This window comes from Pectinophora gossypiella, chromosome 20 (assembly GCF_024362695.1).
Source record: "Pectinophora gossypiella chromosome 20, ilPecGoss1.1, whole genome shotgun sequence".
NCBI classification, from domain to species: Eukaryota; Metazoa; Arthropoda; class Insecta; order Lepidoptera; family Gelechiidae; genus Pectinophora; species Pectinophora gossypiella.
This window is the reverse complement of record NC_065423.1, coordinates 6,369,413-6,386,792: the sequence shown is the minus strand read 5'-3', so window position 1 is coordinate 6,386,792 and position 17,380 is coordinate 6,369,413. Positions and strand designations below refer to the sequence as shown.

At 37.5% G+C, this 17,380-nt stretch overlaps 3 protein-coding genes across 4 annotated transcripts in view; 1 reads left to right on the top strand and 2 right to left on the bottom strand.

The window, feature by feature from the left end:
• The window catches only part of LOC126376000 (glucose dehydrogenase [FAD, quinone]-like), a 142,887-nt gene that overhangs the window by 78,560 nt on the left and 46,947 nt on the right, over positions 1-17,380 (top strand). The window lies entirely within an intron of this gene.
• The window catches only part of LOC126376048 (phosphatidylinositol transfer protein alpha isoform), a 43,664-nt gene that overhangs the window by 22,947 nt on the left and 3,337 nt on the right, over positions 1-17,380 (bottom strand). For both annotated transcript variants that reach the window (XM_050023212.1, XM_050023211.1), the window contains exon 3: positions 6,400-6,511. In XM_050023212.1, coding sequence (XP_049879169.1) covers positions 6,400-6,511 — 112 coding nt within the window. The remainder of the gene's footprint in view (positions 1-6,399; positions 6,512-17,380) is intronic.
• Positions 11,083-14,331, bottom strand: LOC126376011 (uncharacterized). Its single transcript, XM_050023162.1, has 2 exons — positions 13,587-14,331; positions 11,083-12,978 (listed from the first exon to the last, which is right to left on the bottom strand). Exon 2 carries the CDS (start codon positions 12,957-12,959, stop codon positions 11,490-11,492), a length of 1,470 nt encoding a protein of 489 aa, XP_049879119.1. The 5' UTR covers positions 12,960-12,978; positions 13,587-14,331; the 3' UTR covers positions 11,083-11,489.

Sequence of the window (17,380 nt, the reverse complement as noted above, 5' to 3'; positions counted from 1 at the left end):
GTTGGAATCAACAGATTTTCAAATTTTTATACATTTGTATTTAGCCGGATTCCTTCCGGCGCCTAGTGTCCGTCATGCGCAAATAACCTTATTCACTACGGAAACTGAAAAACTAATAATAATATAGACTTGTTTGACACAGGCGCGTGTATTCATCAAATGTGAAAAGTATACATCTACAAACGTAAATACAACTTCATAATTTGTGAGTATATATACACTTTATATACGCTAAAATCGTTAAAAGGTATACTTGTGCCGACCACACCTAACCAAACACTACCAACTGTGTAAACTATCCGATGACGTCATACAGTCATACTTTGAAACTGCAATTAATTCGCTTAGTTTAAAGTAATTTAGTTCTAGTCCCCTTGTAATAAGGTATTCTTCGTCCGCAAACAACAGATTGTCACGATTTTTCGCGACTAGTAATGGATCTTTTGTTACTTTTGTCATCGAAAACAAACGCGAATCGAATTGTATGAGTTTTAAACTAAATGTAGTGATTATATCATACAATTAGTAACTATGAAATACTATGATTTTGAGGAGCTCGGTGGCGCAGCGGTAAACGCGCTCGGTCTGCGATTGTTGAAGTTAAACAACTTTCGCAAAGGCCGGTCATAGGATGGGTAACCACAAAAAAAAAGTTTTCATCTCGAGCTCCTCCGTGCTTCGGAAGGCACGTTAAGCCGTTGGTCCCGGCTGCATTAGCAGTCGTAATAACCACCAATCCGTACTGGGCTCGCGTGGTGGTTTAAGGCCCGATCTCCCTATCCAGCCATAGGGAAGGCCCGTGCCCCAGCAGTGGGGACGTTATTGGGCTGGTGATGATGACTATGATTTTTAAGGCTTATGCTTACGTATTATGAGTAGCGTTATATCGTTCTATGCTTAGGTCTTGCTTAAGCGTTATCCTGCAGGGCTAAAATGCGCAACGTAATAAAATTATCAATCGATTCAATAAATTTTGTCGAAATCGATATGTTTGTTTTTTCCCTGACATGCGTGACACGTGATTTTGTTCGTATTTTGACAGAACGACATGACTTATTTGGGTTTACATATTAGCAGCAATCGACAAAACGACAGTTATATCGTCAGAATCGATAAAATGAGTGACAAAATTTATCACGTTGCGCATATTAGCCCCGCTGGGCAAAATTCTATTTTCGGGTGATGATCTGATTAACATATCTTAAATTAGGGATATCCTTTATATCTTTTATGAACCAGAAACAATCAAAACACTCTGAGCACTGCTCGACCTGTTAGGGTTATGAACGATTTTTCACACATATTAAGAATAAAACAAGATGACCGCAGTAAAAAAAAAACTGAATAACTGGATATTTTTATAACTAACAATACAAATCCGGTTTGAGTTTGAGGAAGTTTATCAGTAGTATTATAGTTGCTGTTAGTGACAGGAAAAATACCACGGCTAATAACATTCAAGTTATGAGGTTTTTAGTCTGTGGTTAATATTATTAAAAAAGAAAACAAAGAATATAGAATGTACCTACTTTTATTACACACTAGCTTTTGCTCGCGACTTCGCTCGTGTTAAATTCGGGGTACCTAATACGGTTCCCCTTTCCTAATGTACCAATTTTTATCTTTCTACCTTGAACATTGGAAAAGTCCCATATAAAAATTCTTTGGGGACAGGGTTCAAAAAAAAACGATGCACTATTTTTTTGTTAGTCACAATAGTGCGCATTTTTAGCTTTCTTCCTTGAAAAACGCGGAATGCTCCATACAAATTCCACCCCCCCATTTTTGGAAAGTGGGGGGGGGGGTGATAAAGAGACAAAAACTAGCCTATGTCACTCTCCATGCCTTCAACTATCCCCACTTAAAAAATCACGTCAATTCATCGCTCCGTTTTGCCGTGAAAGACGGACAAACAAACAGACACACACACAAACATTCACATTTATACATACATACATAAACTCACGCCCGTAATCCCTAATGGGGTGGGCAGAGCCACAAGTAATCAAAGACAACTTGCAGCCACTGTTGATACGAAGTCCAAAGATGGATATGTTGAACCTTATGGTGATAAGGGATCGCCCATAACATTAGTCCATCATGTTAGAGGACACAATCCCTCTGTCGGTTTTTACGACATGCCCGGGAAGAGAAGCAGCACACACACACACATACACACACATCACACATTTATATTTATAATTTATAAGTAAGTACATAAATATAAACCGGCTACATTGAATCGATCCATTGATTTCTATTAACCTATAAATATGAACTTGTTCGGCAACAGGAGAAATGATGTGTCGTTAATAATTTCCCAAATATTACTATGTATATTCCGGTCGTTTAATCGTTTAATAAGTGTCATATTAATGATGGACAATGGTGTTTTAAGTTATAAATATGTGAACAAAACACATACAATTCAAATGATGACTACCAACTCATAGTTTATTATAAGTTTGGATGCCCACGTTTACACGTTTTTAGTTTAATATTCTGTACACATCAAATAACAATGGTTCCAGCCTGAAACAGGCGCGTATGAAATGGCGATTTAATAATAGTTTTTTTTTTTAAATAAGGAATTTAATGGGTTTTTCGTTAATCGCATGTAAAATTAAACTAGGCCGAAAATTAAAAGCGAAGGAGTAAAATAAAAAAAAAAGTAGTAGGATTTTCCTACGAACGAATGACAACAGATATATAAAAATGTGCAAAATGTGCACCCAAAGTCATAACAAAAAAATACAGGTTCTATTGACCCAAGGACTATATGTTTCAAATAAGAATGGGATTAATCTAATGAAAAAATAAAAAATAATAATAAGGCATTGGAATACCACTACTGTCCTTGTCATCTTTGCAAGATGGACACGTGGTGCAACCTTCGTCATCTTGCAGCGTCAGACTCATCGCAGCCTTCAAAGGTTTATTGGCTACACGACCGCATCGTGAACATAAACGATAAAAAAAGCTATAATAATTAAAAAATATATATAAAAACGTCATCTTCAGATGACAATAAATAATAAAAAATATTATAAAAAAACAAGACAAGTATCCGAAGATTTGTCACTGAAGTTGCTAAGTGCTTTTAACGAAAAATAGCTACGTATTCCTGCACTTAAAAAATAAAATAAAAATAATATCTTTGGCACGCATTGAAGAAAACATTTTTACTGCCTAAAGACGAAACTTGCTTATTTGCAAAAACAAAATGGCGCATTGAAATACATTCTAAAGTAATCAATTTCGAAATCATTCATAACATAACACAACACAAAGATGTCTTAAAACTAGGACAAGGTCAGCAAGCTGTGACCTACTACAGATTTATAGATTATCGAAATATACTAGCCATTTTTAGATTAAGCTTCCAGTTCAATACGGACCTAGACGACCTAGCTCGTCAGATACTTTCAACTATTAATTTTTATTATTGAATTTTTATTATACGAAAGGGGTTTGAGAGGATAAAATGGCCACATTAAAGGAATTCATCTAAAAAAGCAATATTGCTATTTGACATTTGGTGTCATTTCGCACTTACTTTTATATGCATAATTGTCAAATTACAATATTGCTTTTTGAGATGAAGTGCTTCATTGTGGCCTTTTTAACCCCCACAAACACTGCAATTATGGTTACATAATATGGTAAATGTGATTATGCATTTATATATCATAACATTAAAGAATGGTTAAAAAATACGCTCTATTCGAAATTAATAATCTTATTGATTAACAAATAAATTCTCTGTTGTTTTTTTTTTGTCTTGTAGTTGCTATACGAAAACTAAACTTCGTTCGACATAATGTATTGCATTTACAACTTAATAGGGTAACTCTTGCATAAGCGCTACTAATTAATTCTTGGTGGTAAGAATATTAGCAAAGTTTCGATAAACCTCTGTACACAGTAGATCTATTGTATGGAGGTTAGGGCTCGTTCGTAACTATGTAGTCCATGGTTCGTTAGTCATGGTACACTTGGTTGCTATCAGTAATCAGGAGACTATAATAATATCTTCAGTATTAATAAACTTCTCGACAAAAAATCGAAACACCTTGCAAGTTTATTTTTCGTAAGCTTATCAAAAAATTATGAAATTAGAGAATTGTTAATAAAAAATAAATATCATTTTACATTATAAGGATATCAATTCCAAATTCATTTTTTTTTATTAAAATCTTGTTTCGCAAAATTATTAATTTCGTTTCTTTGAACAAATATACGGAAGTGTTCCGATTTTTTTAATGAGAAGGATATTAATAGGTATATTAGAACGTTTTTTTTTCACAAGAGTATCTATGTCCCATCATGAATATTCGAGTCTATTAGCGACATTGAAATTAGTTTCATCCGTTCCATTTTCTCTTCGATTCGATTTTTTTATCTATCTTAAAAGACTTATAGAACCATGGCTGTCATTAGCAACATGACTCGTCCTTTAAAAACGCGGAAGAAGTTATTAGATCTATTAGAGACCCAAACTAAGGTCTAATTGTTCGACCAACTGGCTACCAGACTTCTAATAAGTAAACTTTTACTTGGCGGGGTTTGGCAACGGCCCAAGTCGCAAGGAAAGGCTGACTGGCCTCCGGATAAAGTCATAAATCACTGTAAGCTGTCCGATTTGCTGATATGTAATATAACTAGAACTATCCTTGAAGGCTTGTGGCTTGAGAAGACACGATCACTAGTCCTTTATGAGTGTTGGAACACTTTTACTGGAACTTCTTTCAACTTGTCGACGTAAAGTTAATTGGCTTACGCATGAGCAACTGCTCAAAGGGCTTTATTTTGCTTACGTAAACCTCATAGAAGATATTATTTAACGTGTATGGAACTGGCTTAAGCGAATCACGTGGTATTTTCGTTAAGCGAAAAGCGTTTTTGTTAAGCCCACGGGTACATCTTTATGACAACAACAAGGATATTAAAGATGTCTTAACGGGATAGTTATATCGCATTAGTACTGATTCGCGTCGAGTGATTTCTAATGAGCACACAGATACAGCATCACAAGCCTCATATTCTGTTTCAGACGATTTATGACGTCATCGTCGCGAAGTGATGCACTTTTTCATGGCTATACAAACCAATTTTTACGTACATCCCTATTGAACATACTTCATCATTCTCCACTGAGGATTAGTACGGACTTGTAGTCGTAAATTTGTTGCGTTACGACCTTGTGCGTCGACTTAAGCCGATACTTTAAAATTACACTATACAGGAATTCCCTATTAAATTACCTATCACGAAGATAGAATAATATACCGACTTATTCATGAGCAATCAAAATCATATTGCGATAGGTATCTCGCATTGACGGTGAATAAGGAGTGCTAGGGAGTGGAAGTCTTTGCCGTCTTCTGTATTTGCGAATGCATATAACCCGGGTGCTTTCAAGGCTAGAGTGTACAGGCGCCTTCTGGGCGAGCTCGCTCCATCTTAGGCCTCGTCAATGCCTTCGGCCAAGAGCAAACGCAATAAAGCTAAATAAATATAATAATAACACTCTTTGTGCATGATTATAATTGACATACAAACTTTTTACTAGTGGAAAGTGAGCTCCAATGTCTACTATTCCCTGCCCTGGGAATCAATTCAAACATGACGTGTATTGGCACGACAAATCGTCTGAAGATAGACAAATCGAATCCCAAAGGCGAGCTCTGCCTATCTCCTATCATGCCAGACGTCAAACACATTAAGTCGAGTCACGTCTCTCTAGTGATTTGATATTCCAAAACAGACAGATTGGTGACGTTGTTAACGTCTGCTGGAGTGTACAGGGTGTTAGACTTAAAAAGACGCGAAAATTTTAAGGAAGAATGAGGTCTTAGAGGTGTTTGCGACAGTCGAGAACTATAAACTATAAGTATATAAGTTTATAGGTAATGCCTCCGTGTCTTGTGGTTAGAGTGTTGAGCACACGATCTGGAGGTCCAGGTCCAATTCCCAATGTAGAAATCACTTCGTTAGACAGACTTTTGGTTGGTTTGACAGGCTGAATTACCTCATTATGCAAAAAAGTAGATGATTCCGTACTTTTCAGAAGGCACGTTAAGCATAATATGGTCCCGGGGTACTAGCCTATACACCTGCCCGCAGTGGAGCAGTGTAGTAGAGTATGCTCCATTCCCCATCCGGTTGATTAAGGAGAGGCCTGTGCCGAGTGGGACGTATATAGGATGTTTATGTTAAAAAAGTAAAAATGGTGCCAAGTGCCTTATTCGTTACACCTATGGCAATCTGCAAAAGCATCTCTATAGAATGGAGAATGGATCTATAAAATGGTGAATTTCCGCGCGTTAAACTCGACCATTGCTATGAAGAAGATTGAGGGTGTGATAGCCAGTTGTTCGTCAGTATAGCAGTACTCACCGAGCAGTGGGAAGTCTTTGAAGGGCTCATTCTTTATAACTTCTATGCCTTCGCCGCCGCCTGTTTCATTTTTGGACACTTCTGCCACGCAGTACAGCTGCGCGACTTGGTACTGTGGACAAGAGATAAAGTTTTACCGCGGTTTTGTACACACTTTTTGATTGAAAGATCAGCCGGGTCAAAAATGCTCAGAACCAGCGAGCTTGCAAGATTTGATGAGAGTGGAAGAAGCGATGGTTAGTAAGTGAAATTCCGTAGTCTCTACCTTATCTTCTGTTTGTATGGCATACGTGCATTGCATAAATAGGTATAGGCAGATATATTTGGCTTCAGAATTTTTATTAAATGTTTTTTGGTATAAAATAAGTTACCTACTCTAGATGTTATAACGATAACTTCTTCTGAAATAACTGAGGAACGCCTTTATTGTCAAATTTATCCCAAAATTACAGCAAATATACATTACAAAATATTCTTCTTCAAAAATATACGTCGTTGAAAAATGAAAACTATACTTTCCGTTCAAATAACAAGCGCATGTAAACAAATTAAAAACTCTTACTTTTTAAAGCTGCATTTAGGTAAATCGTTTACATAAAAACATTTCAATGAAATCAAAACCGTAACAAAGTTCACATAGGTTTACAAATTACACTCAAATGTATCGTTCACTGTTTTTCATTCAGGGACGTATGACGTCACGTTGATGTAATAGTGAACTGGTTTGTGTGTCGGTCAGTTTGTCAATACAACTGTACCTCCGGTTAACCTTTACAATTAATTACTCGTGAACAAATATGGTTTTAAACCTTCAATACCTACGTCAATTTCTACGAGGTTCTAGGACTGCATTCGGTCGATGAGCAACTTGTTAAAGATTGTATGGAATAGATAGAACTCTATGGCATAGGGTCTTCTTCTACCGTGTGGGTTGTGAGGTGGATCACCAACCTCATCAACCCTGGTGTAAGGGTTATAAGCCACCAAAGGCCCCTGACATGGCTCATGTAACGACTGCTTACTTACACCAGTAAGTAGTAACCGGGAGCCACGGCTTAACGTGCCGTCAAAAGCAAGGATCATCTTACTTTCGGGTAATCTGGTGTTCAACCTACATTGTCTTAATCAAACCACCGGGATTCGAACCCGGATCGTCAGCCCAACGCTCAACCACTGGACCACAGATGCCATAAGGCAAAATACTGCAACATAACATAAGCTCACGACTATATCCCAATTGGAGTAGTCAGAGGTACATCCATCACAAGATGAACTAAGTACGCACGCCTTACCAAGCGTTCTGTTAGACGAATGCGATAGGTGGTGAGTCGTATCGCCATCTACAATGGTCGAGCCAGCTTGGTAGTTAAACTGCACTTGTGACAAATTACTAACTCATTGGTAAAAGGCCGTGGGTTATGAAAATAATTTGGATGTACAATCAAAGAGCAAAAGTGCAGTCACTAAGCCCAGCGAATTATTTGTAAACAGTGGTGAAATTATGAACAATTAGTTGTCATAATTACCTATAAAATTTATGTTTTGTAGTGTTTTTGGTCTATTACAGAAGCGACATGTAAACAGGAGGTCTTAAGTGCAACCAGTTAATTTATTACTTTGCAAGAAACTGATTGGACTTTTGCACCTTATCGTACAACTAATTATAATGGTGACGGAGCTCTACAGCTGTTCAATTTGCAAGACGCGACCGGATTTTATAATACTGAGAAGTATGGAAACTGGAAAGCGGTATTGATTAAATAGCACAATTTCCTGTCTATCGCGCAAAGCGAAATAAATTGGACTAGAATTCGACTTCATCACCGACACAAATAAAGCTTAATCAGCTAAAAGTGTGCAGAGCAAAGAGATGGTACACAAAGAGATGAATAGCACGTAGGACACAAAGAAAAAGAGCTAATAAACACGGTCTAGGTTTCACACTCAGTTGTATAAATAGATACAACTGAAGCTAGGTTTTTAACGGCCTCTGTGGTCCAGTGGTTAAGCGTTGGGCTCACGATCCGGAAGCCCCGGGTTCGAATCCCGGTGGGGACATATCACAAAAATCACTTTGTGATCCCTAGTTCGGTTAGGACATTACAGGCTGATCACCTGATTGTCCGAAAATAAGATGATCCGTGCTTCGGAAGGCACGTTAAGCTGTTGGTCCCGGTTGCTACTTACTGATGTAAGTAAGTAGTCGTTACATGAGCCATGTCAGGGGCTTTTGGCGGCTTAATAGTAACCCTGACACCAGGGTTGATGAGGTTGGTAATATACCTCACAACCCACACCATAAGAAGACTGAAGCTTGCAAAGAGAATATTGCAATAATTAACGCTATTACGAAACTAGATGCTAGTGTTGGCGAATAATCGATTAATCGATTAGGTGCTTAGAAAATAATCAATTATTACTCGATATACAGTCGATTATCTGGCAACATTATTAGATGCGTGCGGAAATAGTTCAGTTCCATTTTTCTCCAGTTCTCTTTGTTATTGTTGTCTTATCATCATTCGTGAATCACAACAAGCAGCAAACGCTTTTAAAAGCTGGTTTAAACCAGATGTATTCAATAAGTTTGATGTTTGTTATTTCGGAGATATCTACTTAAATGTGTAATTGAAATTAATGTTTAAGCGACAATGCAATTTGGTCTGATTTGGATGATTCATTGTGTTATTTTAAACAGTTCTTCTTTTATATATAATTTGTATCATTACCGTTGCGTCTTTGCATAGATAGTGACACAAAAAAGGACTACCTACGTGCAAAGGTGCATAGGCGGCTTCATTGCGAACGTCTCACTTCAAAAAGTCGCCGTGTATAAAGGGCAAAGGCCCTTACCTACTTTCCGTTCCGTGGCTCGTGGTCCCATAAAAAGAATTGTTCGTCTTGGCACTAAGACGCTAGAACAATAGGAGCTAGTGGCGAGGAACTAGCAAACCTATATAGACGCGTTTGGTTCAGCCACAGATGTAGATGTAACCTAATTATTGCGTATGGCAGACAAAAATAAAATATCCTACGTGGATCATATATCCACTTAAGCTTCCCTAACCAAGTCTCTGCCGCATCCGTCACACAGTGCAGCTCGGCTATACCACCTGGGAACCGGTACAGAGGGCACTCGTTCACTATGTGAAATATGGTTTGATCCGGGTGACCACATTCACAGTATGGCGACTCCTTTAAGCCCCATTTATGTAGGTGATGGTTTGACTTTCCGTGGTTGGTCCTACACCGGTTCAGTCAGATGTAATCTAATCAAGTTACATGTCACACCACTGACATACTATAAATAATGACATGTAAATACATATACATTAAGTTATGTAGATAGTATAAGTTCGTTCCCTCAAATTAAGATGTTATGGTTTTTAAAATAACGAGCAATATCGGCTGTACAGTGTCGTCATTGCGCCCATTGCGACACGCTGTCGCTTAGTGACAAAATGTGCCGCGGACGCTTTTTTACACAGATTGGTACCTAGTCTATTTTTCTTTTTTTGACGTGACTCATTGTAAATTTGCCGCAGATGGCATTAACTAATTGGCCGGACAAATGGGGAGCACTGAAGGCTCTCTATCGGTACAGAGTTTAAGACAATAGGCCTGAGGGTGCCCAGTTGGGCGCGAACCTCGGCTCAGGGCGTCGCGGTCGTCTGAGAGGAAAAATATTTGAAAGAATTAATCGACCCTAGTGGGTCGATAGCGATAAGCGCTGATTGAGGTAAATCGTCGACCACGCCGGCGGGGTCGTTATCGGGGTCCTAAAGTAATTGGTGTCGCGAGCTGATTGGCTGCCTCTATGGCTAGAGTAATGGGGTCATCGGGATCGTATATTACGTCCTTCAGACGCCGATACTTTTCAGTACCGTCCCTAAGCGGGATGTATTCGGAAGCCGCAACTACCAGGGGTGTCTATTTGTCTATATACCAGGTCAATGTATCATACAGACAACTTCAGACTTTATGTACTACGCGACTGTTTCGCAACGTAAGTAACGTCACCAATCTGCATTTGTGTGAATAATACTTGGAATATTCTACATTTTCCATTATTTGTATACTTCAAAAGAAACATAGAATGTGTATTCATCATTTATTGATGCTATGGATTACGTGTTAAACTTAGTTTAAGTGATAACGTAAACGAACTTAAGGACTCTTAAATACATATATTAACTGAAGAACTTCTCGGCCTTCGTAGATCAATGGTTAAGTGTTGGGCTCACGATCCGGAGGTCCCGAGTTTGAATCCCGATGGGAACGTATTACAAACACGACTTTGTGATCCTTAGTTTGGTTAGATAATTACAGACTGATCACCCGATTGTCCGAAAGTAAGATGTTCCGTGCTTCGTTCGGCACGAAAAGCCGTTGGTTCCGGTTACTACATACTGATGTAAGTACGTAGTCGTTACGTGAGCCATGTCAGGGGCCTCTGGTGGCTCATTAATAACCAATGATCGGAATAGGTAGTGCAATTTAGGGTCAACGACCTCAAACATTATATTAGTGTGGATACGCCCGGCGGGATTGCGGGATTGCGGGATTTCGGATATTTTCTATCTATACTGGTATTATAAAAGAAAACAATTATTTTATAAGTATTATATTTTAAATGTTTATCATTTCTAAAGTGAAAAGTATGGAAGAAATAAAAAACATTGGTCCTTTAAATATTTTTTTATTATTGTAAAACGTGTAAGCATTCAGTTACGAATAAAAGTGTTCATACAATGTAGACAACAAGTTAAAATAATCATTTGTTAATTAACAACATAATCAGAGAAATACCATTAGAAAACATAGCATCACGCTTGTAACCCCGAAGGGGTAGGCAGAAGTATAAAATACCCACTCCTCGCCAGCTATGTTTGAGTCGCATATAGGGGGCGAGCCTATTGCCATTTATCGGGCACCAAATTATGAGCACATGATAATCATAATGAAATTTAACATTGTTGATTAATATTTAATTTAACCTTTGCATTAAATAAAAACAGTAATTATCGTAATTTATTTCAATTCGACAGAAAACGAACGAACGAACGATTGAATTAAAAAGTTTGTTTCCTTCAATCGTCATCTTCATTTTCACTATCAATTTCTTCAACATTTGAAATAGCATTTTCGTTTTCTGTGGAATTGAAATAAATTACGATAATCTTTTCCATATTTGCCAACTTTAATCTATTTCTTTTAACATTTAATATCCATTTATATGTCGAAAACGTCCGTTCAACTTCTACTGATGTCAGCGGGGCAAATTTCCAAATTAAAATATCGTCAGTTGCTGAACCGCTTGCGATTTGTTCTGAAAACGTCCTGATAATATCAATATCCGGATTGCGAGATATGACTGCTTCTAATTTATTTTGTATAGGTGAACTCATACTCCAATTTACTACTGACCTTACTTCATCAAATATTTGAAATGATTCGACTATGGATCTATCGCGTTTTTGTAAATTTGTCAACGCTATTTGTATTATTATAAAATTTTCGTCGATGAAATTTAAATCATTTCGAATATTGTCTTTATTAATAATATTTTTCGCATTTTTTATTGAGACTGCTTCTGAACTTCTCAAACATGTCAAAATATGTTTAATTTCGTCAAAATATTTCACATAATAAGAGGCTGCTGCAAGCCAAGTGCCCCACCGTGTTATTATTGGTTGAGGTGGCAACGGTAAATTGGGATACATGTCTTTTAACAATTTTACTCTACTGGGAGACTTCAAAAAAAATTTCTTTCCGTTGGCAATCAGTGTGTCTACATCCGGATATTCAGAACGTATTTTTTCTGCTACCCGATGGAGAGCATGAGCTAAACAAGTGACATGCTTCATGTTCGGAAAATGTTGTTTTAAAACTCGCCCCGCTGTCAACATGTACGCAACACTGTCTGTACATAACAAAAGAACACTTTCCACTTTATCTTCATAGGAGTCACCCCACAGATTTTTCAAACAATCAATGACAAACTGAGAAATTGTTTTTCCATTAATATTTTCTAATACTTTACAAGCTATTAGGTAAACTTTTTTTGATGCTGTAGAGTTCAAAGGTTTGACCAAAAAGTGCACTACATATCTTCCTAAGAAATCAGTAGTTTCATCCAATGAAATCCATATTTTTTCGTCCACAATCTCGCTGTGTATTGTAGCAAGCTTCTTTGCATAAATTTCGTCCAAATATTTTTTTCTGAGTATTGATTCACTGGGCAGCTTTTTTCGATTAGAACAAGCGCAGCACATGTATTTTTGAAAAAAGTTTTTAAAAGATGGGTTTTCAACTTGTGCCCACGGAATATTACAGAGAATAAGGAACTCTATAAAATCAAATAAAAAATCATTTGGAGACATCGACGGTGTTCCCTTATGCACAACTCCCTCAACATGTCTCTTGATGGTGCTCTTTCGACATCCGATGTTAGTCTCACATTTCGTACAGTAAATTGTATGATTTGTGGACTCGTACATCAGTTCAGGATAGGATTCAATCCAGCGTTGAACAGTCTCTTCCTTTGCTCGCCAACTCATGTTGTCTGAGCTGAGTAATCTGAAAAGAAAAAAATCGTTTAGACTATTATGTAAACATGAAGTACATGTTTATAAAAAGTTAGTCCTGTTGTATAAATAGCCATATTGTATTTATAGTCAATACTAGATAACATTACCGTTCCCGCGATATTCCGAGACTTCCGAGGCACCATAAAGTTTGCATCGAACTGTTTGTACCTTTAAAAGTAAATTACGATGGCCTCTTAATTTTTCGTAGACTATAATATATATTTATCATTCAAAATATCTTTAAAAAAGCAACCTAACTATGAGCCAAATGTTATTCAAATCCTATTAGCTTTTTTCTTTGTGGAGAGACCTTTAAGCATTTTAATATCCTAATCTTATTTAAAACTTTACAAGTCTTCATAGCTAAGTATTTTAAAAAAGGGCTCGGGATCAAACCTTGTTGCCTTTTATATTTTTAATACTCTTAAGTACTATTTTGAAACAATAGAGACAAATCAAGAGAACTTAAATATGATTCAAGTATAAAACCAATATCAACGAAGTAACATTGATAGACTAAAACTATTTCTAATTGTAATTTTCTAGGTTACAATCAAACAAAACCTTACACATTTAAATATGAATGTTAGTACTTACCGATTTTCACCCAAAAATGGTCCTTTTCATAAACAAATCCAATTCAGTCACGCAAAAATCAGAAGTCCGGTATACAAGAGCCAAATCATCACAAATGCAGAGGTTCGTCAGTCCATAAAACAAGCCAAGATGTCGTCAAGATAATCAAATAAGTAACTCGAACTCACAACGTATGCACTCAATGAACCGAAGAACAGGAGTGAACAAACACCGCCGTATCACCTCATCATCCCTTTTGCAAAAAAGAGACAGAAATATGGGATTTATTGTCTCTTTCTCCCATTTACACTTTATGTTAGTAATCTTATCAGTCGTTGCCTTTGTTAAGCAAAAACAATAATAAGTACAGAAGTTTCACTCTTTTATTGTTTAGCGCATGCCGCCGCCACTTGAAAGGCAAATGCCGCCAACAAAAAAAAAGTAGAACACTGCATTCATTTCAAATTGGCATCTTATCGCTAATCGTACAAGAGTGCAATTTGCGTGCCTTTGTATTCGTACAATACATTTTCTAAGAATTTTAGTTGAGTTTGAAATAAGGAAAAATATGGCGGTCAATTAAGTTAAGTCGCGTTAAATTGCATAATAATTTAATGTAATATAACATTTTTAAACCCTAATAATCTTTATTGTGACCAGCTCGTATCGAAATAGTAATCCCGCGCGGTTGGCATGTCCATGTTAAGATTTCGTCACGCAATCCCGCCAAATTGCACTACCTATTCCGATCACTGTTAATAACCCTGACACCAGGGTTGATAAGGTTAGTAATCCTCACAAAAGTCACAATCCACACGATAAAAGACTGGAGAGCTTTAATTAAATAATATAGCAAAGTGCGAATATGTTTATACAGGGTGGCCCAAAGGTTCACGTTCAAAATGAAAAATTAGAAGAGGGGCACAGTGGCTACCAGAAACACCCACATGTATGTTCAGTGATTATTTACGGTTTAGGAGATATGATCATTTTTGTACTCTTTTAAAGATTTTCTACCTTCAAAAATCATTATTTTGTCGCTTTCTTAATAATTCTTTTATTTTACTTTAATACATATTCCTAAGAAAGTGGATCACTAATCAAAGATAAAAAGTCAAAGTTAAAAAAGTAAACAAAAAAATAAAAAAGTTGAAAGTATTGGTAGTCATCTTTCTTCGCCGAAGTATAATACACACATGAGTAAAGTATTTCTCTCTTTTAGAAACATTCTAAAAAAGCCCTTACGAGAAATTATGCTACAGTGGGTAATTATAATAATTAATCTAAACAATGGGTAACTGACCCTGAAATAATTACCTACACCTAGATAATGTGTAAATATATGAGAAACAAACGTTATCATGCTATTAAGAAAATAATAATAAACTACTCTGAACCCAGTGATAACATTATTACATAAACTTAGGATACACCTAATGGGGTAGGTAGAGCGTATGGCGTAGGCAGATCGTTGTAAATCTCCGTCGGTTTTAAGTAAAAGACACTATATTTTTTGTGCAATATACTTAAAAGATATACTTTGAAAAAAAATATTATTTAGAAGATATGAATGCATGGGATTAACTGTCTGAGATATTAGGCAGCTAAATTACTCAATTGTATAATAATATTTATACAGGTTGTGAGAAGCTGCAGTAGTTTTAGGCGGGTGAGACGTTCGTTATGTAAAAATTGACGATTCAGAGTGTAACTATGTTACCTACTGATTATTATTTGTTTTTTTTTATTAAAATGCACAAGACAGTTTTTTTATTCCTCCTATCATATTTTGGATAAAGTTGTGTAAGTAATGTAATGTACTATATTAAGTAAAAACGCCGAAGTGAGTGCGCGGAGAAGCCAGTTCAGGCCTTCTGAACCTCAAAAGGAGAAGTTAACACCTAATACTCATTTCTGCTGTCCCTTGAAGCTGTAAAAAAATCAAGCTTCTAAACGAATGGAACACAAAGCTACGGCCAATTAAGCCTGATTTTCATACTTTGCGCAGGGGAATCAAAACCTATAGGGTACTTACTTCCCATAGACTTAAAATCATGAAATTTGACAAAGAAGATAAAGGAATTTTTGGATTTACCAAAAATCAATAACATGTTGTTCCATCGCAAAAAAATGCGATTACTAACTTATTTGTAGTTGGGCAACTAATCGCGGCCTATGTCGAGGTATGAAGACAACAGCTTTTCAACGGCAATTTCAAAGCCTCGTTAGACCACCTTTGGTAATTTACGGTAGTTTATACGGAATACTTATATACGTACTTGTGTTTATACTTGTAGTAGGCTGAGCTGTAGGCCATCTACGGGGTCCACAGGTGGCGGATAGTGGAACGGCCATCAGATATGATGGTTAACTGCGAATATAAAAATAAGCAGTCCCCGACCAAACAGCAACAGGATTAGCAGAACGTAGTGGGTAGTTCACTGGGACGGGCTAACCTATAAAATGCTACTTAGGTTCTATGACGATCTTGTGACGTAGCGAGTAGGCGCCGCTACTTCAAAAGCGCACCCCTGATGCCGGGCAGCAGCGGTATCAGTACTGGTTGGTAGGGCTCTAGCTAGAGCATCACCGATTGAGATTGGTCGGTGTACTGCGGAACGGAAGGCGATTGGGGCAACCACCGTTCTACACGCCCTATCTATGGAGATGAACGGTGGTTGTCGGTGGAGTATTCGCCTTCATTACTCCATAGTAATTAATTACTCCACCGACAAAAGCGCAGCTCTTAAATAAAGAGAGAGATACGGAATACTTGGTGCGCGAGTCAAACTTGCACTTGACCGGCGTTTTTGCTCAATAACAACCTTCAAGGTATCCACTACAGATCAGAACTGTTTACACAATGCCGAACGTCACGAATACGTAGTCGATTGCTGGCAAAAGTACTAGAATTCTCCCTCGTGCATGTCCGAAACGAGTGATGCAGTTCGATGAAGCAGAAGAAGAGTGCTTACATCATTTCAAGAGCTTCGAGGGTACAGATGGGCAACTGAACTGGTATAATTCTTAGCCAGAGACGTAGATATAGATATATCACACCACCTCGTTTTACACAGACACTACACTACACATTGGCGTTACCATACACGCGTATCCGTGTGTGTAACGTCTGACGCCCATACGATTGAAGACTAAAGTAAGACCGGGGGAGAGTGAGATAAACATATCTCAGCCGCTAGTGAGGAGCGGAGAGTTTCCGTACTATGCGTAGTATTATTCCTTATTCTATGAATATATGTAGCAAGAGGATATAGGCATATGCGCGAAGAGGATATAGGCATATACCAAGGGTTTCGACCAATAGACGCAGCGAATGCTATCTACGTGGATAGACGTCGCACGGATATTGGTCAAAGCCCACGATATGGATCGAGCCGCGAGCGCCGCGGTTCCCGTGCCGCTAGGGCAGAGCTAGCAACTCTACATTCCTTTCAAGGAAACTAGAGCTCCTAAACTGATAGTCGGGAGTTTCTTACCTACGTGAGCTCCGGAAAATTTAATTCTCTACAGAATCATAATTTTAGATGGAAACTCGGTAAAGGAAAAGCCAGTCAGTTCGCAGTCAGGACCGCAAAATGTAAACCTATTCCCATTTTATTCGGACAATACATCTGATAACGTGATAATACACTCATAAACTCATAGGCTCATCCCTTGTGACCATAAGGTTCTTCATATCCATCTTATGACTTCGTATCAACAATCTTCTTCTATCGTGTGGGTTGTGAGGTGGATTACCAACCCCATCAACCCTAGTGTCGGGGTTATTACTGAGCCGCCATAGGCCCCTGACA